The sequence below is a fragment of the Octopus sinensis genome, linkage group LG2 (assembly GCF_006345805.1).
Source record: "Octopus sinensis linkage group LG2, ASM634580v1, whole genome shotgun sequence".
NCBI lineage: Eukaryota > Metazoa > Mollusca > Cephalopoda > Octopoda > Octopodidae > Octopus > Octopus sinensis.
The window spans coordinates 10,226,488-10,254,295 of record NC_042998.1 but is presented as its reverse complement, the minus strand read 5'-3'; the positions used below and the strand labels follow the sequence as shown (position 1 = coordinate 10,254,295).

Below are 27,808 nucleotides of genomic sequence, written 5' to 3'. Positions count from 1 at the left end.
TATCTCTAGAGTTTTATAAATACATGCCAGAAATACTGGTGTTGTTTCACTTGTCTCTATATACCTCTTCCCAACAAATTTTTGGCCTTGTGCCACTGTTATGGATTATTATTAAATATCTTAAAAGTAACAAAGACCCTCCCGGCAAGTGAAACTTATAACCTAGTCTTAATTAAAAAATAGCTTTTCATTTGTGTCATCACTCTGGCTTTTTGGTAAAGCATGAACTCCACCACAATTCAGTTCACTTTTATACAGATGGTGTTGGGCTTGATTGTCAAACAGAATGTCTGATGGTATTTCCAGCTCTCTACATTCTGAGTTGAAAAACCATCAAGGTCAACTTTGCTTTCATCCTTTCAGGGTCAGTAAAATAAAAAAATACCAGTCAAGTACTGGAGTCAATCTAACCCTTTCGTTACTATATTTATTTTGAGATGCTCTGTGTTTCTTTCAACTATTTTAAGCATAGCAAAGAATTTAGTAAAATAACTTAGTTATCATTCAGCTAGTGTTAGGAACATAGATTGTGACTAAGGTTTGGTGGAAGATTTTAATTCAAAACTTATGAAAACAAGACATTTGTACTACAGAGCCAGAGCCGGTTTGAGCTGGGTTGGTAATGAAAGGGTTAATGGACTATTCCCTTCCACCAAATTTCTGAGCTTGTGCCTATGTAAGAAACTAGCTTTACATCATCATCATCATTATTTTTATGTCCCATTTTCCATGCTGGCATGGGTTGCATGGTTCATTACAGAGCAAGTCAGTTCTTATTCAGAGTTATTGCTTTCCTAGACAGTTTGAAAGACCAGTTGTCTCAGTTTCAGTACAGTTTCTACAATTTCATGCACTTCCTAACACCAACCACTTTACAGTATGGGAATAAATTTTCAATCATCATCACCATCATCATTATTGCTATCACCACTATGCATCATCATCATCACCATCATCATCATCATTATTATCCTCTTTTCAATATATTTTTGAAGCATGAAAAATTGAAGAAGAATTTGAAAGTAAAACTGGAAATGGCCAAATTTCTTCAAGATACAATCATGGAAAGTGCGGTAAGAAGTAAAACAAAGAAAAACAATGAAAATATGGTACAAGAATTCTCAAATTTCATGAATCAGGTATATATATATATAAATATGTCTTTCTTTATATGTATTAGATATCCCCCTTTGCATTATTCAAACCACTCATTGAAGCATGGCATCTTCAAGGAAATTCTGAATGATTAACAATCTAAGTTCTAAATTGTAGGTCAGCATAAGGTGGCAAGCTGGCTGAATTATTAGCATGCCGGGCAAAATACTGTGAAGCATTTTGCCCATCTTTATATTCTGAGTTCAAATTCCACTGAGGTCAACTTTGCCTTTCATCCTTTTGGGATGAGCACTTAGGTCAATGTCATGGAAGCACTTCGTCGGTTACGACAACGAGGGTTCCGGTTGATCCGAATCAACGGAACAGCCTGCTCGTGAAATTAACGTGTAAGTGGCTGAGCACTCCACAGACACGTGTACCCTTAACGTAGTTCTCGGGGATATTCAGTGTGACACAGAGAGTGACAAGGCCGGCCCTTTGAAATACAAGTACATCAGAAACAGGAAGTAAGAGTGAGAGAAAGTTGTGGTGAAAGAGTACAGCAGGGATCACCACCATCCCCTGCCGGAGCCTCGTGGAGCTTTAGGTGTTTTCGCTCAATAAACACTCACAATGCCCGGTCTGGGAATCAAAACCGCGATCCTATGACCGCGAGTCCGCTGCCCTAACCACTGGGCCATTGCGCCTCCTTTAGATCAATGTAACTGACTTACCTCTCCCCCAAACTTGCTGGCCTTGTGCCAAAATTTGAAACCAAATTATCGGACAGTATGCACAAAAAAAAAGATACTTTGGCTATAGTTTGAACACTGATCAAATGATAAAGTTTGACTCAAGCCAATACTCTAGACATCTTTTTATTCAGTTTGCAACTGGAAGAAATTGTACCAAATATTCATAATCCCTTTAAGACATTTTCCCTTTTTTTTTATTTGGATCCTTTATTTCATGTATAATAAAAGCATGTACAACTTCATTTTCCAGATAAGAAGTTCTGGGTTGCAAACACCAACAAAAGAAATTCTCAAATTTTCCAAATTGTTTGAAGATGAGATCACATTAGACAACCTCTCCAGATTGCAGCTACAAGCCCTTTGCCGAGTATTGATGCTCCCTGTCATTGGTACTGACAATTTCCTTCGCTTCCAGCTTCGGATGAGATTACGACAACTGAAGACTGATGATAAGGTAGACACAATTCTTGTTTGAAATATCAGAAAAAAGTCCCATTTCTTTGAAAATATGTCCCATGAAAAATTTCAGGTACCTGGGTGCAAAAAATCAATGGTCTGTGATTTGAAACATAAATCCACTCATGCATAAACATGTACATATATAATACTGTCCTTTCCACCCTATTTTACATTATCTCCTACCCCCAAACCACTCTTCCACCTCACCTTCTCCCCCACGTTTGCAGTCTAACCATAATTACTACAAACAAATTGTGCTTCTAATTGGTAAGTTTTGCCAAAGCCTATTGCAGTTTCTTGGGTGCATACAATGTTCTCAGTTTTTTTGTTAACATAGACTGTATCATGAAAAAGATGTGTGTGTGTGTGTGTCTGTGTCCAACATAACCTTGAGTAAAGAGTCAAGGAACATCACAAAGTAATTCCTTTACATCCCTTACATTGTATCAAAGCTTCTTTATAAACAATGCTCTTTGTTTTGTGGAGTAGAAACATAGAGATCTTTTATGTTCTACTAGCAGTATCACCTGGCGTTGCTCGGGTTTGTAAGGGAAATAACTATATAAGCATTTTTAGAGATGTAAAGTATAATAGCCATCTCAATATGGCTAACCACAAAGGGGGGGGGGGTGTTACTGTAGATTTTTACATTCTGAGATTTAATAATAAATTTTTAGAGAGTTACTTACCTTATATATGCCAAAATGCATTAAAAATGGGAAAAATTGACGGTAAATTTTTTTTTAAATCGTAGACTCATCGTAGACGCGCGCTAATATCCAGAAGGGCTCGATATGAATCACGACTATAAGATACCCGGTTTTGGTTAAACTGCACCGCAAAATGTGGGAGTGGTTAGGATTCTAAATCGTAGGAGACAGACAGCACACAACCTCACTTTTATATATAAAGATTTCATGACACAATAACATATAATTAACCATGTGAGATGCAAGGAACCTCTCGGTGGAGTTTAACTACCTTTGATATTTGCCTCTGGGATTTAGTGATGGACTTAGCAAAACATATACTGACTGGGAATTGCAACCATTTTAAATTCAAATGAGGTGTCACTGTGGAATCATTGGAATTTTTGAGATAAGCGCATTCTCCCCAGCAGTACATCCTGTCAATATTCTTGCAACAATCAGATGTGATATTGGCTGTTTGACAACCAACCGTGTGCCATTCACTTCAATGCTCTCCTAATTCTGCCCATCAACTGCCATGATAAAATAAAGTAAAAGTAAATTTTGAAATTACACTGAAAGCCCCTTTTTTTATTCTCTACAGATGATCCAGAAAGAAGGTGTTGACAGTTTAACAATTTGGGAATTGCAAGCAGCTTGCCGAGCTCGGGGTATGCGTTCACTCGGTGTTCCTGAAGAACGCCTCAAATTTCAGCTAGAACAGTGGCTAGAATTACACCTCAAAGAGAACATCCCTACTTCACTGCTGTTGTTATCACGAGCTCTCTATCTCTCTGAGAATATGTCCACTACTGACCAATTGCAGGCAACATTATCTTCTCTTCCTGAAACAACTGTAAGTTCTTAATCAAATATTTTCTTCTTTCTTCTTTACATTTTGATATCTCTTGTTTCTTTATTAGTTTTATATATATATATATATATATATATAGGCACAGGAGTGGCTGTGTGGTAAGTAGCCTACTTACCAACCATATGGTTCCGGGTTCAGCCCCACTGCGTGGCACCTTGGGAAAGTGTCTTCTACTATAGCCTCGGGCCGACCAATGCCTTGTGAGTTGATTTGGTAGACGGAAACTGAAAGAAGCCTGTCGTATATATATATATATATATATGTGTTTGTGTGTCTGTGTTTATCCCCCCAACATCGCTTGACAACCGATGCTGGTATGTTTACATCCCCGTTACTTAGCGGTTCGGCAAAAGAGACCGATAGAATAAGTACTAGGCTTACAAAGAATAAGACCTGGGGTCGATTTGCTCGACTAAAAGGCGGTGCTCCAGCATGGCCGCAGTCAAATGACTGAAACAAGTAAAAAAAAGATATATATATATATGTATTTGGTCGGCACAAGCTATTCATTTCACTGACAAGATTTTGCTCATCGTCAATTCAAAATCTTCAGCTTGCCATTGAAGTGTGTCTCTTCTTTGGCAATTATCTCTGTGGTTCTCTAAAACTACTTATTCCATTTGCTTCTCTCATCCTGTAATTTCTGCTGTTTCACCTGCAAAACATCTCTATTAAAGAAAATTTTTAAATTGTATTTTAGTGTTTCTTGAAATGAAGTAAAAGCACTTCTGTTTCAGGAACCTAACATTTCATTTTCAAGCCCTTTTTTCCAATGAGAATAAGGGCTCTACTTGAAATATATGGCACACCATCTTGTGTCTTACTCCTGTTCAAGCTAATAAAAGAGCTACTACATGATTGCTCAACCTACTAGAAATAGAAGCTAAATTCCCTCAAATCAAACCCACTGTCTTAGAAGAGAATTCTTAGATAATGTGATTCTGGATTTCCTTCACTAGGAAAATAGATGGAATGGTCACAGCTTGGAGTGCCTGTGATCATGTTTTCCTCTGAGTGTTTTGCTGTTTGTTTGAAATGACTGAATGGTGTGTCTTCTTTTACTCTATAAAGTCTACTACCTACAGTTAAGAGTTGTCATTGAGGATATGAACTCCACTCCTGTTATTCTAGGAATATGACACTGGCATGTCCCCAAACCCAGTCTTTGGTATCATCAGCATCATAGCATATCCGTCTTCCATGCTGGCATGGATTTGATGGCTCAACAGAATCTGATGAGCTGGAGGACTATGTTAAGCTTCAGTGTCTGCTTTGACATAGTTTCTATAGCTTTTTGCCTTTCCTAACAACAACAACACTTCAGAGTTTTTTTTACCATGACACTACCACCAGTGAGGCCTTTCAGTAATATGCAAGACAGGACCCCTCAAGTGAATGAGGGTCTATTGTTGATGGTGGTGGCTTTATGCTGGGTGTTGATTGGTTAAATTCTGATAGAGGGATCGGAACAGATGTTTGGCTGTAAAGGAGATAACACAGTTACTCCAGTTGGGAAAACACAAATGAAATGATAGTGATGAGATGTTGGTGCATACCCTTAAAGTACAAGAAGGTGAATATAGGTAAGAATACAGACAGAAGAACAGAAAGGCTTGGTGGTAGGTTAAGTTTACAAGGGTGTGAAAGAAGAGTGGCAGATGGTTCTAGAGTTATGTACTTCTGAAACCACCCTTTAAAGCAGTGCTTTCCTTGGAACCATTAATCTACAACAATTTAAAGTGAATAATAACTCTTGCTAATTTCAACTTAAAATCCTGTGTCTATGTTGTTAGCTTATGCTTAAATATTGTGTCCACTTTGCAGACAGAGGAAGCCAAAATTAAAATCGCTGAGATATCCGGTGAAAAAGTTGATAATAAAGCTAAACTTCAACTCATCAAGCAAGAAGAAGCTGCCATCAAAAAGGAAAGGAAAGACATGGAAGCAGAAGAACTACAACAAGAAAAAGAAAAGGTTAGTGTGAGCAACTCTAGATTGTTGGTGTCTGTTTTTGTGTTTTGAAATTCCTTATATCTAATATGTGCAGGTGCATGGCTTAGTGGTTAGGGTGTTGGATTTATGATTGTGGTTTCAATTCCTGGACCAGACGATGTGTTGTGTTCTTGAGAAAAACATTTCATTTTACATTCCTCCAGTCTACTCTGTTGGTAAAAATGAGTAATCCAACAACAAATTGGTGTCCCATCCAGGAAGTAATAAATACACGAGAGAAACTGGGAAACTGGCCCTATTCTCATTACGGAATAATGTGGACTAACCTATATCTGATATCATCATCGTTTAACGTCCGCTTTCCATGCTAGCATGGGTTGGATGGTTCAACTGGGGTTTGGGAAGCACCAGGCCAGTCAGATCTGGCATTGTTTCTACAGCTGGATGCCCTTCCTAACGCCAACCACTCCGTGAGTGTAGTGGGTGTTTTTTGTGTGCCACCGACACAGGTGCCAGACGAGGCTGGCGAACGGCCACGCTCGGATGGTGTTTTTTACGTGCCACCGGCACAGAGGCCAGGCGAGGCTGGCACGGCCACGATTGGATGGTGTTTGTTACATGCCACCAGCACGGAGGCCTTTCAAATTGTATCTAATATCTGTTTTCTATTTTGATACCAGCATACCTAGTTCCATGATAAAACCTGTTCATTTATATTTCAAAACACCAGTTTAATTAATGACAAAGTTAGTTGTTCTTGATTGTTTTTGCAATGAACCAGTTTACCCAGGTAGTATATTTCAACAGAGATATGGGGGACCGAAGTGTTTACATTAGTATGCAGCGAATCAAAATCTGTTCAGTATCATTTATAAAACAATTAAAAAGAATCACTCTAAAAAAGTTAGTGTTTTAAAGAAAGAAAATTTAGTAGAGAAAAAAAGGATGATAATAAGGAAAATGTGTAATATGTATCAATGGCAAAAATATTACATTATTTGTTGACATATTCAAACATAATTCCCTTCTTGCAACTGAAAAGATAAACTGTGATTCTGTATTTCTTCAATTTTAGAATAATCTTCAAATTTTAACTATAAAGTATTATCAAATTCAAGCAATGCAAGATGATGCTACATATGTCAACTACAACTGCCCACTATTCCTAAAATTTTCAAACCATTTTTATATTTTCTAGCTTTTCTTTTCTCTAGTTTTTGGCATAAAACTTGTGGTTGTTTTCTTTTTTTAAAACATACTCTATAGAATATTATGTCTTTTGATAATGCTTGGTAACTGAGAAATTCACGCATTTGTCAAAATTTACATTTTTACTGGTATGACGACACGAGTAAATAATAATAATAATAATAATAATAATTGTGTACAGTGCTCAGGTGCACTACAACTCATCTAAAGTGTATGTATAATCAGGTGTAGTTTCGGCGGATTTCGGAAGGCATGAGGGCCTTAAAGGATGCAGTGTCATGGCAGTTAACAACTGACGCAGGCAGTTTATTCCATGCTTCAGCAACTCTGAGTGTGAAAAAATGTTTCCGAAATATTTATAAGGTTATAATTTTCCTTACTATTAACCTCAACATTTGTGTATCGGTAACCATGTAGATAAGATTATTAACCTTGGTTTAGAAATAAAAGCTTTTTGTTTGAATCCTGTCTAGAACTAAACACACAATCCAAGAATATGAACCTTAATAATGACTGGAGAAGAAATGGATTGACATCATCATCGTCATCATCATCGTCGTTTAACGTCCGTTCTCCATGCTAGCATGGGTTGGACGGTTCGACCGGGGTTCTGGGAAGCCAGAAGGCTGCACCAGGCTCCAGTCTAATTTGGCAATGTTTCTACAGCTGGATGCCCTTCCTAACGCCAACCACTCCGTGAGTGTAGTGGGTGCTTTTTACGTGCCACCTGCACAGGTGCCAGGCGGGGCTGGCAACGGCCACGGTCAGATTGGTGTATTTTATGTGCCACCGGCACGGAAGCCAGTCGAGGCGGTGCTGGAAATTGATTGACGTGTAGATATTAATATAAAGTTGAGATTAATAGTCCAAAGAATAAATTATAAACAATTGCAGCGTGGAAGGTGTTTATAAGCCATTTAAGAAACACACAAAAACCGTTAGATTCACTTCAGCATTCAAATTTAATTTATCAAAATATTTTCGTTGCTTTGAGACCGCACCGAAAATATTTTGACAAATTAAATTTAAATGTTGAAGTGAATCTAACGGTTTTGTGTGTTTCTTAAATGGCTTATAAACACCTTCCACGCTGCAATTGTTTTCGTTCCAGCACACAATCTCGGATCAAGTCACTTGCTATGCAAGTACATCTCCGAATAAATTATAGTTGTACAGTAAATCTCTTTCTAAATATAGCCTTTAGAAAATCTTTGTTTAGCAGGAAAAAGCCATAAGTAATCTTTCTCTAGCTTGAGAAAATATTCATGTGATGACAGGTTTGACACATCCCACTCATGTATATATATTATTATTTTTTCTCTTTTCAAATGTTTGCAGAAAGCAGTGGAAATTGCTGCTAAACAGAGTGATGATGCCCTGGAAGACAAAGCCACAGTTCTTGTAGACAAAGCTGTCCCATTGGAAACTCCTCCTGTTGCAGGTAAACCAATTTAAACTTCTTTACTAAAATAGCAGTCTATTACTCTCTCTCTCTCTCTCTTTTTACTCTTTTACTTGTTTCAGTCATTTGACTGTGGCCATGCTGGAGCACCGCCTTTAGTCGAGCAAATTGACCCCGGGACTTATTCTTTGTAAGCCCAGTACTTATTCTATCGGTCTCTTTTGCCGAACCGCTAAGTGACGGGGACACAAACACACACACACATATATATACATATATACGACAGGCTTCTTTCAGTTTCCGTCTACCAAATCCACTCACAAGGCATTGGTCGGCCTGGGGCTATAGCAGAAGACACTTGCCCAAGATGCCACGCAGTGGGACTGAACCCGCAACCATGTGATTGGTTAGCAAGCTACTTACCACACAGCCACTCCTGCACCTATGTTATTATTTTATTACCTTTTTTCCATTGGTGAGAAAGTGAATTCTATTTTCTTAGTAATTCTACTGCCATGGTTTTTTAATCATCATCATCATCATCATCATCATTTAACGTCCTCTTTCCATGCTAGCATGGGTTGGACGGTTCAACTGGTGTCTGGGGAGCCCGAAGGCTGCACCAGGCCAGTCAGATCTGGCAGTGTTTCTACAGCTGGATGCCCTTCCTAACGCCAACCACTCCGAGAGTGTAGTGGGTGATTTTATGTGCCACTGACACAGGTGCCAGACGAGGCTGGCGAACGGCCACGCTTGGATGGTGTTTTTATGTGCCACCGACACAGGTGCCAGACAAGGCTGGCAGACGACCACGCTCGGATGGTGTTTTTATGTGCCACCGACACAGGTGCCAGACGAGGCTGGCGAACGGCCACGCTCGGATGGTGTTTTTATGTGCCACCGACACAGGTGCCAGACGAGGCTGGCGAACGGCCACGCTCGGATGGTGTTTTTATGTGCCACCGACACAGGTGCCAGACAAGGCTAGCAGACGACCACGCTCGGATGGTGTTTTTATGTGCCACCGACACAGGTGCCAGACGAGGCTGGCGAACGGCCACGCTCGGACGGTGTTTTTATGTGCCACCGACACAGGTGCCAGACAAGGCTAGCAGACGACCACGCTCGGATGGTGTTTTTATGTGCCACCGACACAGGTGCCAGACAAGGCTAGCAGACGACCACGCTCGGATGGTGTTTTTTTTTTATGTGCCACCGACACAGGAGCCAGATTAGGCTGGCGATCGGCCACGATTGGATGGTGATTGTTACGTGCCCACAGCATGGAGGCCAGTCGCTGCGGTACTGGCTACGCCCACGTTCGGATGGTATTCTTGTGTGCCACCGGCACTGGTACCACAAAGATACAAATTCCATTGATGTTCATCTATTTTGATTTTCACTTGCCTCAACAGTTCACTTGCCTCAACAGGTCTTCACAAGTGTCACAAGAAGGAAGGTATGCACAGGTGGACTGACTACGTCCTAGGTAGGGGCCACGGGTTATGGCCTGACTAGTCTTGCCGGGTCTTCTCACGCACAGCATACTTCCATAGGTCTCGGTCTCTAGTCATTTCCTTGGTGAGACCTAAAGTTAGTAGGTCGTGCTTCACCACTTCGTCCCAGGTTTTCCTGGGTCTACCTCTTCCACAGGTTCCCTCAACTGCTAGGGTGTAGCACTTTTGCACACAACTATCTTCAGCCATTCTCATCATATGACCATACCAGCGCAGCCGTCTCTCTTGCACACCACAACTGACGCTTCTTAGGTTCAACTTTTCTCTCAAGGTACTTACACTCTGACGATTATGAACACTGACATTACACATCCATCGGAGCATACTGGCTTCATTTCTTGCGAGCTTACGCATATCCTCAGCAGTCACGGCCCATGTTTCACTACCATGTAGCATGGCTGTACGTACACATGCATCATAAAGTCTGCCTTTTACTCTGAGCGAGAGGCCTTTTGTCACCAGCAGGGGTAAGAGCTCTCTAAACTTTGCCCAGGCTATTCTTACTCTAGCAGTTACACTTTCAGCACACCCACCCCCGCTACTAACTTGGTCTCCAAGGTAGCGGAAGCTATCAACTACTTCTAGTTTGTCTCCCTGGAACGCGGTAGAAGTTGGTCTCTGCACATTTCCAGTGTTTATTTCTCCTGAGCATCTGCCACATACGAAAACTATCTTCCCAGTTAGCCTACCTTTGACATTGCTGCACCTCTTATGTGTCCATAGCTTACACTTGGTGCATCTTATAGAGTTTCTACCTACACCTTTTCTACAGATCGAGCAGGGCCATCTACCTGAAGTCGTTTGTGGTTGGTTCACCTTCCTACTTATTAGGACTTTGGTTTTGGCTAGGTTGATTCTAAGGCCCTTCGATTCTAATCCTTGTTTCCACACCTGAAACTTCTCCTCCAGTTCTGATAGTGACTCAGCAATTAGAGCAAGGTCATCAGCATATAGGAGCTCCCAGGGGCATCCTGTCTTAAATTCTTCCGTTATTGCCTGGAGGACTATGATAAATAGGAGGGGGCTGAGGACTGAACCTTGGTGGACCCCAACCTCTACCCGGAATTCTTCACTGTACTCGTTGCCAACCCTCACCTTACTAGCTGCGTCTCTGTACATGGCTCGCACAGCTCTCACTAACCATTCATCTATCCCTAGTTTCCTCATTGACCACCAGATAAGGGATCGGGGGACCCTGTCAAAGGCTTTCTCTAAGTCAACAAAAGCCAGGTACAAGGGCTTACCTTTGGCTAGGTATTTCTCCTGCAGCTGTCTTACCAGGAATATAGCATCAGTAGTACTTTTCCCTGGCACGAACCCAAACTGCATATCATCTAAGCTAACTCTCTCTCTAATTAACTGGGCTATAACCCTCTCCGTAACCTTCATTACCTGATCCAACAGCTTGATGCCCCTGTAGTTATTTGTATCTAGGGCATCGCCTTTACCTTTGTAGCAGTTGACTATTATGCTGCTACACCAGTCATTGGGTATGACTCCTTCGTGTATCACCTGGTTAACTATACGGGTGACTATGCTATAGCCGACACTACCAGATATTTTGAGCATCTCTGCAGTAATTCCTGATGGGCCTGGGGCTTTCCCTGTCTTCATGCTTCTAATTGCCTTAGCTACCACGGAACTATCAACTCGGATAGCTGGTCCCTCTGTTGGGTCAACATTCGGCAGACTCTCTTTATCCCATTCATTTTCCTCATTCAGCAACCTTTCATAGTGGCGTCTCCAAGCTTCTCTCTTTGCATCCTCATTTAGCGCAAGTGAACCATCCTCCATGCGAACACATTTCTCTCCTACCACATCACGATTCTCTCTCACACACTGTCTTGCAACACGAAATACCTCAAGTCTTTCATCCTCACGGCGCAGGACATTGGCAAATTTTCTTTTATCTGCTTCCCCTCTGGCTAGATAGACCTGTCTCCTAGCTTCCCTTCTGGCAGTCTGATACACTTCCCTGCTACCACCGTTCTTCCAGGCCTTCCAAGCCTGTTTCTTTTGTCTAATAGCCCTGTCAACAATATTGTTCCACCACCACGTTATTTTGGGTCTTAAGGGGACTTTGCACCAGCCACAGATCTGGTCAGCGGCTTTCAGCAGGTTGTCCCTCAGAAACGTCCAGTTGTCTTCTACCCCATGTGTAGCTATACCCCCTTCCACTTCGTCAAAGGCTTCAAGTAACATATCTCTAAATCTCTGTCCATTCGCAGGGTCTTTAAGCTTCCAGACCCTTCTTCTCCATGTTGGTCGTCTTCTAGTCGCCCTCTTAGTCCTGATCCTAAAGTCACTAACTACCAGTCTATGTTGTGGGGTGCATTCTTCGCCTGGGAAGGTTTTGGCATTTATAAGCAGCCATCTTTCCCTTTTTCTGGCAAGGATGTAGTCGATTTGGCTAGTATGCCGGCCCGATCGGTAGGTGACCAGGTGGCTTGTTGGTTTCCTGAAGTTAGTGTTGCAGATCATAAGACTATTCGCATCGCAGAACTCAAATCAGTGTTTATTATTACAGAGGCATCATAAATGATTGCCTTACAGGCTACTTTTGTTGTTGTCTAGTCCCATCTCTACACTGGTTCAACAGATTTATGTTCAGATATATTTGCACAATGTTTTAGTATAACAAGGGATCATATTATCCAATCTATCCTTTATACGAGATTGTCGGATGTGATATGTAAACAATTTCACTAGCTGCTAGGTCGTATATGCACTCCTTCCTAAGCTGTAGGCTTAAACCTAATTGTGTTGTGTATCCCCTAAACTTATAATGCATTTCTCTATTTGTTAACATTTGCTACTACTCTGACACCACTGCCATTTCATGGTAAAGTAATTTGTCTTGGTAAAAAAATGGAAATGTTTTGAATATTTAAGACATAAAGGCATCATTTCGCATCTTGTACATGTGGTTTCGGATTCTACCCCGATGCAATGTCTTGGGCAAGTGAATAATCCAATACCCTGTGAGTGAATACTGTAGATAAAAACTGCAAAGAAGCCTGTCATGTAATGCATATTTAGGTGGGAGTTTTTTTTGTTTTGTTTTTTAATGTAGTACAAAATATTATTCATGGGAGATAAGTCTGTAATCAATGTTTTTAACATGAAATTTGCCTTCCATTAACTCCACCTAAATAATAAAATAATCTGAAATAATTAAAAGAAAATGTTATAAAATCTATTGTGCATCATCTTTTCATTGTAACTTTGATATTTCTTCCCACTGAGATAGTTGTGAAAATTCTCTTGGGATGAAAATATGGGAGGAATTAAAATTTTATAATGACAAAGGAAAATACACCTAAAAGGTCATCAAAGTAGCAGTGTTATTAAACTACAAGTAGAACTACTGCAGGAGTCTTGCATCTGGCTGAGTCAGAATGGTCCTAGAATTCCTGTCAATAGGTTGACAATTCATTATATCAAACTACCTGTAACAAAGATTCTTAATTGTCAATGGTTTTGTGTCTCTAGCTATCCTTTAGGTACTATATACTACAAGCTGTGTTATCAGTGTAGAAAATGAGATTTACTTTATAATGTAAGGTCTACCCCTTTTGTCAACGTCATAAAGAAGGATTGATTTCTGTTGGTAAGCTTGTTATCACTGTCTCTTGGGTACCTTTAGCGGAGTCCCTTCTTTTGCAAGCATTCAGACCAGGTCTTAACTCTAAGGATAACTCAGTATCTTGATGTATTACTTCCTACTGTTGCAACCAATGATCCTAATAAGTTTTTTACTGTGGGTGTCTGCAGAAATTTGTATCATGTGCAAATTAGATCTTTCTTAACCAAATATGTGTGTTCATCCATGTAAACAATCACCACTTAAAATGATTCAGTTAAACGGAATCCAGTATAAAAATAATAATAATGAAATTTTTGTATACAGTGCTCAGGTGCACCACAACTTGTCAGAAAGTGCATATAAAGTACATGCAGTAATGTAAAAATGTCTGGAAAGCGAACAATGAATGAGTCAGATACATGCTTGCGTGTGTATGGAGGGGAGAAAATCAGGTGTAATGTTGGCGAATCTCAGAAAGCATGGAAGTTTTGAAGGATGCAGTGCTCTGACAACTAATAACTGATGCCGGCAGTTTGTTCCACGCTTCAGCAACTCTCAGCGTGAAAAAATGTTTCCTGAAGTCATGGGAGCTGTGCTGCTTTCTGACTTTGTAAATATGTCCACGGGTGTTAGATCGGTGGATGAAAACTCAGTGTGTGCACATTTCTTTCCTTTCTTCATTGTATAACACATGTATGCACAGGTACACAGCTTTGAGGGAATGCTGGCCTCTTTCTCTCTTTTACTGCCTCACTAGCTTTGAGGATCTTCCAAAGGTCAAGGATGAATACTTTCCTCTAAATAAAAGTAGAAAAGATAAAAAATACACCACATGATTCCAATGGGTTATAGTCACTCAGCACACTGGTGTATGTCTAAATGATGATGTTCCACTGAATCTGCTGGCATCTTCGCTAATTCGTTCGTTTCTTCAGCTCTGCTGGTTCCTATTAATTTCCATTTGTTGTTCCAGCATCACCATCCTCTCCTACAGAAGAAGTGATCACCAATAAAGACTTGGAAATTATTGAGTCAGCTCTTGAAGAAATTGCTCTTGAGAAGCAACTCAGTATTGAACAGGAAGAACTTCAGGATCTCAAAGAAGAAGTCAGTGAATATAAAGAGGTGAGCCACTTCTTTCTTTATAACATTTTTCTGGGTTTTTTTTTGTATATACTATTTTATTGATTTTGTCCTCTCTCTTAACTTAACTTTGTAAATTTGTAGTGCTAGTTTTACACTGCTTTCTGTGTGTGTGTGTATGTATACCATCTGATCGTGGCTGTTGCCAGCCTCGCCTGGCCACCGTGCCGGTGGCACGTAAAAAGCACCATCCGTCCGTGGCCGTTTGCCAGCTCCGTCTGGCACCTGTGCGGGTGGCACGTAAAAAGCACCCACTACACTCACGGAGTGGTTGGCGTTAGGAAGGAGGGCATCCAGCCATAGAAACATTGCCAGATCAGACTGGGCCTGGCGCAGCCTTCTGGCTTCCCAGACCCCAGTTGAACCATCCAACCCATGCTAGCATAGAAAACAGACGTTAAACGATGATGATGATGATATACTATTTTATTGATTTTGTCCTCTCTCTTAACTTAACTTTGTAAATTTGTAGTGCTAGTTTCACACTGCTTTCTGTGTGTGTGTGTGTGTGTGTGTGTGTGTGTGTGTGTTTGTGAGTGTGTGTGTATATATATGTGTATATATATATATATATATATATATATATACACACACAAGCATAACTGTATGGTCAAGTGTCTTCCATAGCTCTAGGCTTGCAAGTGAATGTGGTAGTCTGTAACTGTACACAGCTTGTTTTGTGTGTGTGCGTGTGCATGTATGCACATGTGGTATCTGTGTGAACATTTACAACTATCTGTGTATCATGAAAAAGCTACAGATGATAATTGCCTGTCGTGAAATCATCCAGTATCTCTGTGCTTTCAAGAACTAATGGAATGAAATCTCCCTTACTTGAAAAATGGGTAAAGGTTAGCTACAGAAAGAGCATCCAGCTGTAAAACTGTGCCTCATTAATCTGTATTTGTGTAACCCATATTAAATGGACATGAAAAGATGGAACAAATGTATATAGGCGCAGGAGTGGCTGTGTGGTAAGTAGCTTGCTAACCAACTACATGGTTCTGGGTTCAGTCCCACTGCGTGGCATCTTGGGCAAGTGTCTTCTGCTATAGCCCCGGGCCGACCAATGCCTTGTGAGTGGATTTGGTAGACGGAAACTGAAAGAAGCCTGTCGTATATATATATGTATATATATATATATATGTGTGTGTGTATGTGTTTGTGTGTCTGTGTTTGTCCCCCTAGCATTGCTTGACAACCGATGCTGGTGTGTTCACGTCCCCGTTACTTAGCGGTTCGGCAAAAGAGACCGATAGAATAAGTACTGGGCTTACAAAGAATAAGTCCCGGGGTCGAATTGCTCGATTAAAGGCGGTGCTCCAGCATGGCCGCAGTCAAATGACTGAAACAAGTAAAAGAGTAAAAGAGAGTTTGTGTGTGTATGTGTACACATGCACACATATCAAAACACACACGCACACACACATTCACTCACATATATTTCATACTAATGCCAATGTATCTTTTTTTTCTTGTTCCTTCTTTAGGATGTGGAAGATCTGAAGGAAGTGATTCTATCCACTGGAGGCAGTCTGCGAGACTTGAAAGAGTCTAAAGCTTCAGAACGCTTGATGAAACGCGTTCACAAACTCATCTCCCAGGCTGACTCTATCAACCAGAAACTCTTGAAAGAGAAGGTACAACTCTTGGAACAGATTGAAGTGAGTGAGGTCAGAGTGAAGCGCAGCCCCGAACTCAAAGAGGATGTGGAGAAATTGGACGAAGTTATGCAAGACATCAGCAGAAAGAAGTCAGTTTATTTTACTTTAATCATCTCATCATTTTAACATTTTAATTTCCTTTGTCGGCATTGGAGCTAAACCAGTTATGCTTTGTTAATTCGTTTGATATTAACATTTTAGAAATTGCTTTTCATTCTGTGATGTAAAACTGTATATTTTAAAGTTAGACCTATTGAGTCAATTACATCAACATCAAAATAAAAATTAAATGGAAATTGTAGTTGTGATACCTGTGCTAGTGGCACGTAAAAGGCACCATCCGAACATGGCCGATGCCAGCACCACCTTGACTGGCTTCTGTGCCAGTGGCATATAAAAAGCACCATCCGAACGTGGCCGATGCCAGCGCCACTTTGACTGGCTTCCATGCTGGCGTTAAACGATGATGATGATGATAGAACTTTTCATTATCATGTTCCAAACACTGACTTAACACTTTTGATACCAATCCACCTGAGACTACTCCTGGTTCTTTAATACAAACTTTCTATTTTAAAATGATCAAAGTTATTTTATTAAATTCTTCATTATTTTCAAAATGAATTAGAACAAAGGAAGTGTATTTCAACAGAAATATGGTAACAAAAGGGGTTATTCAAAAGTTATTTACTTTACTAAGTACCTCGGGTTCTTAATTATTTCCAAAACTAATTAAGTTGTAAAATAGTGTATTTCATTAGATATATGATAAATAATAATAATAATGAAATTATTGTATACAGTGCTCAGGTGCACCACAACTTGTCAGAAAGTGCATATAAAGCATATGCAGTAATGTACAAATGTCTGGAAAGTGAACAGTGTATGAGTCAGATACATGCTTGCATGTGTATGGAGGGGAGAAAATCAGGTGTAGTGTTGGCGAATCTCAGGAAGCATGGAAGTTTTGAAGGATGCCATGAAAAGGTTAATGCAGCTTAAGTTTATTGTCTTATGAATTATAATAAGGGAGGTTACTTCACTCTTTCCTCATTCTTGCTTTCCTTTGGTCTCAATCCAAAGTGAATCCACATTTTTTTCAGGTAAAGGTTGGAGTAGCATTGTTTCTAAAATAGTATTCAATCTTGAAATATATTCTGTATTCAATGATTGTTGGGAAAATAATTATTGATTTTATGTGGTTAAATATTTATCTAAGCAGCATTGTGACAGAATTAGACTAAATCGATTGTACCATTTCACTTCTTTTCACTTCAAACTGAAACTTTAACAGGATTTACATTCTTCTGATGTTGATAAAATATATTCTAAGAATGTTGCTTGTAAAAAGGTGGAGGCACAATGACCCAGTCGTTAGAGCAGTGGATTTGCAGTCGTAGGGTCACTGTTTCGGTTCCCAGACCAGGCATTGTGAGTATTTATTGAGCAGAAACACTTAAAGCTCCACATGGTTCTGGCAGGGGGTGGTGGTGAACCCTGCTGTACTCTTTCACCACAACTTTCTCTCACTCTTTCATCCTGCTTCTGTTGTACCTGTATTTCAAAGGGCCAGCCTTGTCACCCTCTATGTCATGCTGAATCTCCCCTGAGAACTACGTTAAGGGTACAAATGTCTGTGGAGTGCTCAGCCACTTGCACATTAATTTCACGAGCTGGCTGTTCTGTTAATCAGATCAACTGGAACCCTCATCATTGTAACCTATAAAAGGCCTGTATCCATCTAAGTAAAATCTTTTTTTTTTCTCCCTCAATTGTTTAATGCCATAAAACCAGAGCTAAGAAAAATAAACTGGATTGAATTTTTAAATTAATAAATACCTTTAAACAAATGTAAAAATTACTTGTATGAAAACTTTATTCTTTTCTGTTTTGATATATTTTTTTAACACTTTAAGTTTGAAATGTAACATTTTACAATTTGAAATGTTAAAAATTTATTCAGCTGAAGCATCAACAATAGATTATGAACACATCATAAATCAATGTTTAAAATTTTAATGTCAAAATAGTGACTTGGGCATGTTGTTTTCTGTTATCTCCTTGGGTTGATCAATGTCTTATCAGTGGAATTTGGTAGGTGGAAACTGTATGGATGCAAATCACATGTAATGCAAATTAGCAGAGTTTTCTTAGCATTGGATAGCATGCCTCACTCTATTTGCTCCAACCTCCTCCATACTGTGTTCAAATCCTACTTAGGTCAACTGTGCCTTTCACCCTTTCAAGTCAATTGAAAAAAATTTCCAATCCATGGAGTGGGTTAATGGAACTGTTAAGGGGTCAGGAAAGATGCCTCCCAGTATCAGTTGTAGCCTTTTATATTCTGTTAGCAATATCTGTGGCAACACTGATGTTAAACTGTATTGTCTTAAGTTGGCAACTTTTCTTTTAGATAAGCCGGTGGCACGTAAAAAGCACCATCCGTTCGTGGCCGTTGCCAGCCTCGCCTGGCCCCTGTGCCGGTGGCACGTAGCACCATCCGTTCGTGGCCGTTGCCAGCCTCGCCTGGCCCCTGTGCCGGTGGCAAGTAAAGCACCATCCGTTCATGGCCGTTGCCAGCCTCACCTGGCACGTAAAAAGCACCATCCGATCGTGGCCGTTGCCAGCCTCGCCTGGCCCCCGTGCTGGTGGCATGTAAAAAGCACCATCCGACTGTGGCCGTTTGCCAGCTTCGTCTGGCACATAAAAAGCACCCACTACACTCACGGAGTGGTTGGTGTTAGGAAGGACATCCAGCCGTAGAAACACTGCCAGATCAGATTGGGCCTAATGCAGCTTTCTGGCTTCACAGACCCCAGTTGAACCGTCCAACCCATGCTAGCATGGAAAGCGGACGCTAAATGATGATGATGATGATAAACGTGAATGGCATGGAGAGAGGAGACTTGCATGCATGAACAACTGCCAGTCTTCTTCAAAAAATTTTACCCATGTCTGTACATATATGGGAAGGTACATGATTGATTTTGACTAATGGCAGCCCTAATATGAATATTCAATCTAGAAGGTGTGTGTGTATGTGTGTGTTTTCCCACATTGGTTATGTTTGAGTAGAAGTGATGTTTGGAGGTTTGATGTGAAAAACAAAAAAAAGTGGAAAAACTTATTTGATAAACAAGTAAAAGTTGGTATATTGGAAGTCGTTCAGCTGTAAAATACGGCCTCAAGGAGCCTCATCTAAACTCATGCCACCATGGAAAAAATACATACTAAAAAGTGATGATGATGATGACAATATTGCCACTCTGCCATTTGAGATGGAATAAAGAACAACAGACCTCTAACAGAACCATCATGGGATAAATACATGGTGCAAATAATCTCAGCAAACCTATTCTTCATATTCTTGTCTGAAAATGTTGCATAGTATTCGATGTCATTTATATGTTCTTTTCTCTGTCTATTGTTTATATAGAGACAATCTAATCAGCATTAATGAAATTGTTCTGGCTCTGAAAAGACTGCAGAAGGTACCTGATGAGACACGTGCACAGATGATTGTTGAGGTGCTTGATGAAGACAAAGATGGCAAAGTTGACATCTCACTGGCTCTAAAGGTAAACCTGTGATAAGCGTTATTCATTAGGAGATATATATTCTTATTGTAAACTATGTAACTCTTTTGATACTAATCTGCCTATGAATACCCTTAATCCTCTGATAGAAAATTTGTGTTTTAAAAAGATTTAAATTAAAACCTTCCTTCAAAACTTCATATTTATGTTTCACATATCAACTTTAAGTGACAAAATTATTTTACTGAATTCTTCATTATTTTAAAAGTTAATTGAAAGAAAGACTGAATTTCATCAGATAATGGAAGGGTTAAAACTCTGTCTAGGATTAGGGATACAATATTTGTTGTAATTATAAAATCACAAGATGTATCTTGTTCTATGATAAACCTTTAAATCATTTCTACTTGCAGTAAAATGCAGTATTAACAATCAGCCTAGAAAATCTACATCGTTAAATAATTAGATTTATTACTAATTTGTTTGTAGATTCCCTGTGCTTATATATATATATATATATACGGGAGGTGCAATGGCCCAGTGGTTAGGGCAGCGGACTCGCGGTTTCGATTCCCAGACCGGGCGTTGTGAGTGTTTATTGAGCGAAAACACCTAAAAAGCCCCACAAGGCTCCGGCAGGGATGGTGATGATCCCTGCTGTACTCTTTCACCACAACTTTCTCTCACTCTTACTTCCTGTTTCTGTTGTACCTGTATTTCAAGGGGCCGGCCTTGTCACTCTCTGTGTCACGCTGAATATCTCCGAGAACTACGTTAAGGGTGCACGTGTCTGTGGAGTGCTCAGCCACTTACACGTTAATTTCACGAGCATGCTGTTCCGTTGATTCGGATCAACCGGAACCCTCGTCGTCGTAACCGACGGAGTGCTTCCTTCCTTCCTATATATATATATATATATATATATATATATATGTTTACGTGCCGGTGGCACATAAAAAGCACCCACTACACTCTCGGAGTGATTGGCGTTAGGAAGGGCATCCTCTGCCAGATCAAGATTGGAGCCTGGTGCAGCCATCTGGCTCGCCAGCCCTCAGTCAAAATCGTCCGACCCATGCTAGCATGGAAAGCGGACGTTAAACGATGATGATGATGATGATTAGAAGAACTGAGGTACTCAGAAATCTGGTTGGTTTTATATTTACAGATATTTATTAGTATGTTACATGTTTTTATAAATTATATATCACTAGCAGTATCGCCCGGCGTTGCTCAGGTTTGTAAGGGAAATAACTATATAAGCATTTTTAGAGAGTTATAGCCAAAAAATAGCAAAAAAATGCATTAAAAATGGGAAAAAATGATGGTAAATTCTTTTTTAAATCGTTGACTCATAATAGACATTTTTAGAGAGTTACTTCCCTTATATAATAGCGAAAAAATGCATTAAAATGGGAAAAAAATGATGGTAAATTTTTTTTAAAATCGTAGACTCATTGTAGACGCGCGCTAATACCCAGAAGGGCTCGATATGAATCACGACTATAAGATACCTTGGTTAAACTGCACCGCAAAATGTGGGAGTAGTTAGGAATCTAAATCGTAGGAGACAGACAGCACACAACCTCACTTTTATATATAAAGATATATTAGCGCTTTCGTCCATTCTAGTGAAGTCTTCAATTTGAAGATTCTACTAGAGTGGACAAAAGCGCTAATATATGATATATAATTTATAAAAACATGTAACATACTAATAAATATAAAACCATCCAGATTTCTGAGTACCTCATTTCTTCTAATATATAATACCTGTACATCATCTCAAAACCTTCTAATATATATATATATTAATTTAACAATTGAGGATAAAATCTTTAAAAGAAATTATCAGTAGTCAGCGTGAAAAACCTCGTTAGAGAAAAAATCCGTAAATTCTTCCTCTTTGAAAATATTCATTTATATTATATTGATTTATATTATATTATATCAATATAATATAAAAGTATATATATATATATTATATATATATATATATATATATGTTTACGTGCCGGTGGCACATAAAAAGCACCCACTACACTCTCGGAGTGATTGGCGTTAGGAAGGGCATCCTCTGCCAGATCAAGATTGGAGCCTGGTGCAGCCATCTGGCTCGCCAGCCCTCAGTCAAAATCGTCCGACCCATGCTAGCATGGAAAGCGGACGTTAAACGATGATGATGATGATGATTAGAAGAACTGAGGTACTCAGAAATCTGGTTGGTTTTATATTTACAGATATTTATTAGTATGTTACATGTTTTTATAATTATATATCACTAGCAGTATCGCCCGGCGTTGCTCAGGTTTGTAAGGGAAATAACTATATAAGCATTTTTAGAGAGTTATAGCCAAAAAATAGCAAAAAAATGCATTAAAATGGGAAAAAAATGATGGTAAATTCTTTTTTAAATCGTTGACTCATAATAGACATTTTTAGAGAGTTACTTCCCTTATATAATAGCGAAAAAATGCATTAAAATGGGAAAAAAATGATGGTAAATTTTTTTTAAAATCGTAGACTCATTGTAGACGCGCGCTAATACCCAGAAGGGCTCGATATGAATCACGACTATAAGATACCTTGGTTAAACTGCACCGCAAAATGTGGGAGTAGTTAGGAATCTAAATCGTAGGAGACAGACAGCACACAACCTCACTTTTATATATAAAGATATATTAGCGCTTTCGTCCATTCTAGTGAAGTCTTCAATTTGAAGATTCTACTAGAGTGGACAAAAGCGCTAATATATGATATATAATTTATAAAAACATGTAACATACTAATAAATATAAAACCATCCAGATTTCTGAGTACCTCATTTCTTCTAATATATAATACCTGTACATCATCTCAAAACCTTCTAATATATATATATATAATTTAACAATTGAGGATAAAATCTTTAAAAGAAATTATCAGTAGTCAGCGTGAAAAACCTCGTTAGAGAAAAAATCCGTAAATTCTTCCTCTTTGAAAATATTCATTTATATTATATTGATTTATATTATATTATATCAATATAATATAAAAGTATATATATATATATATATATATATATAAGCAAAATAATTGGTCCAACCACAGAATTGATTTGTTGCCCTTAGCATACAGATATAAACTAATAAACGTTTTAAGACGATTTATCATTTTAAGTCACCTGTCTTGCAACCAGTTACTGACATATACACCTATGTGTATGTAGGCAATAAACGTTTATCTTTACAGTTTGACAAAGGTTGACTAAAATTTTTTTGTTATTTTTCGCAGACAATTGAGCATTTAACCCGAGACAATCTGAAATTGACTCCATCACAAGTGACAGAGGTCCTTGATCTTCTCAAAAAGGAAAGCTTCTTGGAGGAAGAAGAAAAAATGATGGAAAAATTGGCAAAAGATAAAGAACGGAGTAAAATGCAGCAACCAATTGATGATATGTTTATGACTGAAGAAGAGCAGCCCCCAAAGAAAGCCCAGCAACAAAACAATTAATTTTGAAAAATAAAGAAAAGAACATATAGAAGCAAACACATGGGGTAGCAAATGTCTTCAGAAATAAGTAGCATCTACGTATGATTGTCATTTTCATCTTTTATTCCTCGTGGGCTGCTATAACTGATTTAGTGTCAGTGTCATTTAACAATTCTTTCCATCTGTGTATGGGATTTATTTCATTTACTGTGGTCCTCGTTTTCAAAACATGGTAGGAATGCAAATAGCAAGAGAACCCAAGGGTCGTACAACACCTCCTTCACGACCAACATATTGCCCCCGAGTCACAGATTGGAGAAACCTGGCTTAGGCCGACACTATTTGTCAGTCTTCACCGGAAGTTGAAAGCCAATTAACTCCACTTTAGAAAATAACAGAAGAGGTGTGCACCATTGTAATTCCTTAACTTTAGCCATCTTTTTTACCCCATACCTTATTAACATAATTCTTAACACTGACACTGGGTAGAATTGTAAAATATTTGATTTAAAAATCATCCTGACACTACGCAATGTTCCATCTGCATTTTGTAGGAAGAATGCTTTGACCATTTAGTATTCACACTACCACTGCTATACATTGTTCTGGAGTTGTTGGCTTTTGTTAAAGATGGTCTGTATTTCTCATGCCTATGCCTACTGGTGTTTTCTACAGAAACATTGCATAGGTTGTTTTTGTTGACACTCTCATGATACAAAGAATTGTCTTTGAGAATGAATTGAGGTTGACTCTTCTGGCTATCGGTATAAATAAATAGCTGTGTCTTTGTTGATACTGTTACTTATTGCTAATAATCCTAATGGAATTTGTTTATTGAAAGTATATCCCATTATATGGGAAATAAAAAGAAAAATCCAAGTTATTTTATTGTTCTTGTTCATTTCTTTTCAAAGTATTTTTTTTGATGAAAAATGTAATCTCAGTTTTATTTTGTTTTATTTATTTTTTTACTTGTTTCAGTCATTTGACTGCGGCCATGCTGGAGCACCGCCTTTAGTCGAGCAAATCGACCCCGGGACTTATTCTGTTGGTCTCTTTTGCCAAACCGCTAAGTGACGGGGACGTAAACACACCAGCATCGGTTGTCAAGCAATGCTAGAGGGACAAACACAGACACACAAACACACACACACATACATATATATATATATATACATATATACGACAGGCTTCTTTCAGTTTCCGTCTACCAAATCCACTCACAAGGCATTGGTCGGCCCGAGGCTATAGCAGAAGACACTTGCCCAAGATGCCACGCAATGGGACTGAACCCGGAACTATGTGGTTGGTTAGCAAGCTACTTACCACACAGCCACTCCTGCGCCTATATTTATATACACACATTTTTTTTTTGTAGAAACAAAAGAAAGACAATGATGCAATATTTTCTTTTGAACATTAATAATGTTATTTGGTACAAGATACAAAGCAAATTTTATCTATTTATTATTTTTTATTTTTTATTTATTAGAAAATATTTTTCAGGAAAATAGTAACCTACATCCATATTTTCCAATCTTTTCCTTTATATTTGCCTCCTGTTTATTTAACACAAATTTTCATATCTACACTTGCTTATACTTTTGAGACTCTCACGAATATCATGAATCTCATCTAATTTATTACATGAAATGAGAACTAAAGACTGGTCTTTAAATACTCTTAAATACTCTTAAATACTCTTTACATACTTCATAGTATATTACTGATAATTCATTTATCAAGTGTTAAAAAAAAATCAGTATTAAAAATATCAGCCAACAGGCTTTGAGTATTTTTCACTACACTATTTTCTTTTACCAATATTTCTTTTACTTTTACATGGAATATGTTTGTGAATTCGAACATTTATTCAACAGTTGGTTCTTACAACTGTACGTGTGCCTTGGTTAATTTCACAAGAATATGAGAGGCAAAATCAGATGCTTCAGTGTTTATACATGTTCAAAGTTATAAGCAGTGTAACTGAAATGAAACAGCTACAGGGGACCATTATGTTAATAATATCAAAGTTGATAAAATATAGTAAGAAGCACAAAAACAAATAATAAACTAAATTATCAGGGGAAGAAATACACGACAAAATACAAAAGAAAAAATGTTCAAGTGATGCAACCTGAATGAGGATGGATATAAGGGTCAGCTAAAAAGTTCGTAGGCTGACCAAAATACTCTCATGGAATGTGTCCAAATGAGGTTTATTTTTAAACATAGTCCCCCTTGAGGCTTACTTTTTCCATTGGTATTGCAGTGCTTGGATCCTATTGGTGAAGAAATTTCGTTTTTGTTGGTAAAAAAAAAGTCATCAACAGCAGACATGACGTCATCATCACAGCAATACTGGTTCCCAGCCAAGTGTTTTTTCATCATTATCATCATCATCATCATCGTTTAACGTCCGTTCTCCATGCTAGCATGGGTTGGACGGTTCAACTGGGGTCTGGGAAGCCAGAAGGCTGCACTAGGCTCCAGTCTGATCTGGCAGTGTTTCTACAGCTGGATGCCCTTCCTAACGCCAACCACTCCGTGAGTGTAGTGGGTGCTTTTTACGTGCCACCTGCACAGGTGCCAGGCGAGGCTGGCATCGGCCACGATTGGATTGGTGCATTTTACGTGCCACCAGCACATGTTGGGAAAATCAGATGAGGCCAGAGCCAATGAAACCAAAGATTTGTGTGCTGGAGCATTGTCCTGATGAAACAAAATCCCTTTCATTAGTTTTCCTGAGCATTTGGTCTTGATCATCTTTTGTAACTGCCTCAACAAGTTGACATGGTACTCTCCATTGATGGTATGGCCCTTTTGAAGATAGTCAATAAACAATGCCTTTTGCATCCCCCAAAAACTGAGGATGGAACGACCTTCGCAGGATATGCTAATAGCATTGGCTATTTGATTTATAGTGAACTAGCAGTATCGCCCGGCGTCGCTCAGGTTTGTAAGGGAAATAACTATATAAGCATTTTTAGAGAGTTATAGCAAAAAAATGCATTAAAAATGGAAAAAAATGATGGTAAATTTTTTTTTAAATCGTTGACTCATCGTAGACATTTTTAGAGAGTTACTTCCCTTATATGATAGCGAAAAAATGGTGGTAATTTTTTTTTTAAAATCGTAGACTCATTGTAGACGCGCGCTAATACCCAGAGGGGCTCGATATGAATCACAACTTTAAGATACCCGGTTTTGGTTAAACTGCACCGCAAAATGTGGGAGTAGTTAGGAATCTAAATCGTAGGAGACAGACAGCACACAACCTCTCTTTTATATATAAAGATTGCCTCTCATACATCACTATGTAGTGAATATGATCGCTGTTTTCCTCGGTAGCGGCAGTTTCAGGACGTCCAGACCTCGAGTCATCTTCAAGACTCTCCCAACCGCTCCTAAATTCAGTTGCCCACTTTTGCACTATTGATAAAGCTTGAGTGTCATCTCCTAATTTGGCAACCATGTCAGCATTAATGTCCTTGGGAGCTAAACCGTTTTTCTGTAGATAATTGATAACACCATGGATGCTAAATTTTGTCCCATTTTCAAGTGAAGTCGCTACTAATTACTTTTGAAGTCTTATTTGAACAGTTAGGCATCAGTTTATCTGGAAAGAAACAACGTAATTATTAATAAGAGTTGAAATTAATGCATTATTGCCTGCAAGATTTCACAGCTTTTGCATAGTTAGCCTATGAAGTTTTCAGCCCAGACTCGTATACTCTTTACTCTTTTACTTGTTTCAGTCATTTGACTGTGGCCATGCTGGAGCACTGCCTTTAATCGAGCAACTCGACCCCGGGACTTATTCCTTTGTAAGCCCAGTACTTATTCTATCGGTCTCTTTTGCCAAACCGCTAAGTAACGGGGACATAAACACACCAGCATCGGTTGTCAAGCAATGCTAGGGGGACAAACACAGACACAAACACACACACGCATATATATATATATATATATACATATATACGACGGGCTTCTTTCAGTTTCCGTCTACCAAATCCACTCACAAGGCATTGGTCGGCCCGGGGCTATAGCAGAAGACACTTGCCCAAGGTGCCACGCAGTGGGACTGAACCCGGAACCATGTGGCTGGTAAGCAAGCTACTTACCACACAGCCACTCCTGCGCCTATATACTTGATTTGTTATGAAACTTTTATGAGTCCACTTGACTGAATGACAGGTGGGAGACAATTTCAAAGTTTGAGAGTTAAAAGTTCACTTAACTTGATATGGAACTCTAGACAATCTCTTTGTCTCATGCTATTGGCTAACAGACACCCCAAAAAGAAGAAAAAAAACTTACAATACACCACTGAAAGTCAAGGAACAAAACTACTATAGGAGTGAGTCGTGTACAAGTTATTCCCCTTGAATTGTCATAGCTTAACGGTTTGATTACATCAAGGCAATCAATCATTTATTTATCTTCGATTTT

The 27,808-nt window shown here is 39.0% G+C and overlaps 1 protein-coding gene across 7 annotated transcripts in view; it reads left to right on the top strand.

Moving 5' to 3' along the window:
- Positions 1-24,239, top strand: part of LOC115224313 (mitochondrial proton/calcium exchanger protein) — a 106,239-nt gene extending 82,000 nt beyond the window's left edge. For all 7 annotated transcript variants that reach the window (XM_029795172.2, XM_036511572.1, XM_036511559.1 and 4 more), the window contains 9 exons: positions 996-1,139; positions 2,101-2,304; positions 3,603-3,854; positions 5,697-5,846; positions 8,373-8,475; positions 14,513-14,664; positions 16,173-16,435; positions 19,783-19,924; positions 23,156-24,239. In XM_029795172.2, coding sequence (XP_029651032.1) covers positions 996-1,139; positions 2,101-2,304; positions 3,603-3,854; positions 5,697-5,846; positions 8,373-8,475; positions 14,513-14,664; positions 16,173-16,435; positions 19,783-19,924; positions 23,156-23,377 — 1,632 coding nt within the window. In that variant the 3' untranslated portion in view covers positions 23,378-24,239. The remainder of the gene's footprint in view (positions 1-995; positions 1,140-2,100; positions 2,305-3,602; positions 3,855-5,696; positions 5,847-8,372; positions 8,476-14,512; positions 14,665-16,172; positions 16,436-19,782; positions 19,925-23,155) is intronic.
- The last annotated feature ends 3,569 nt before the right edge of the window (positions 24,240-27,808 follow it).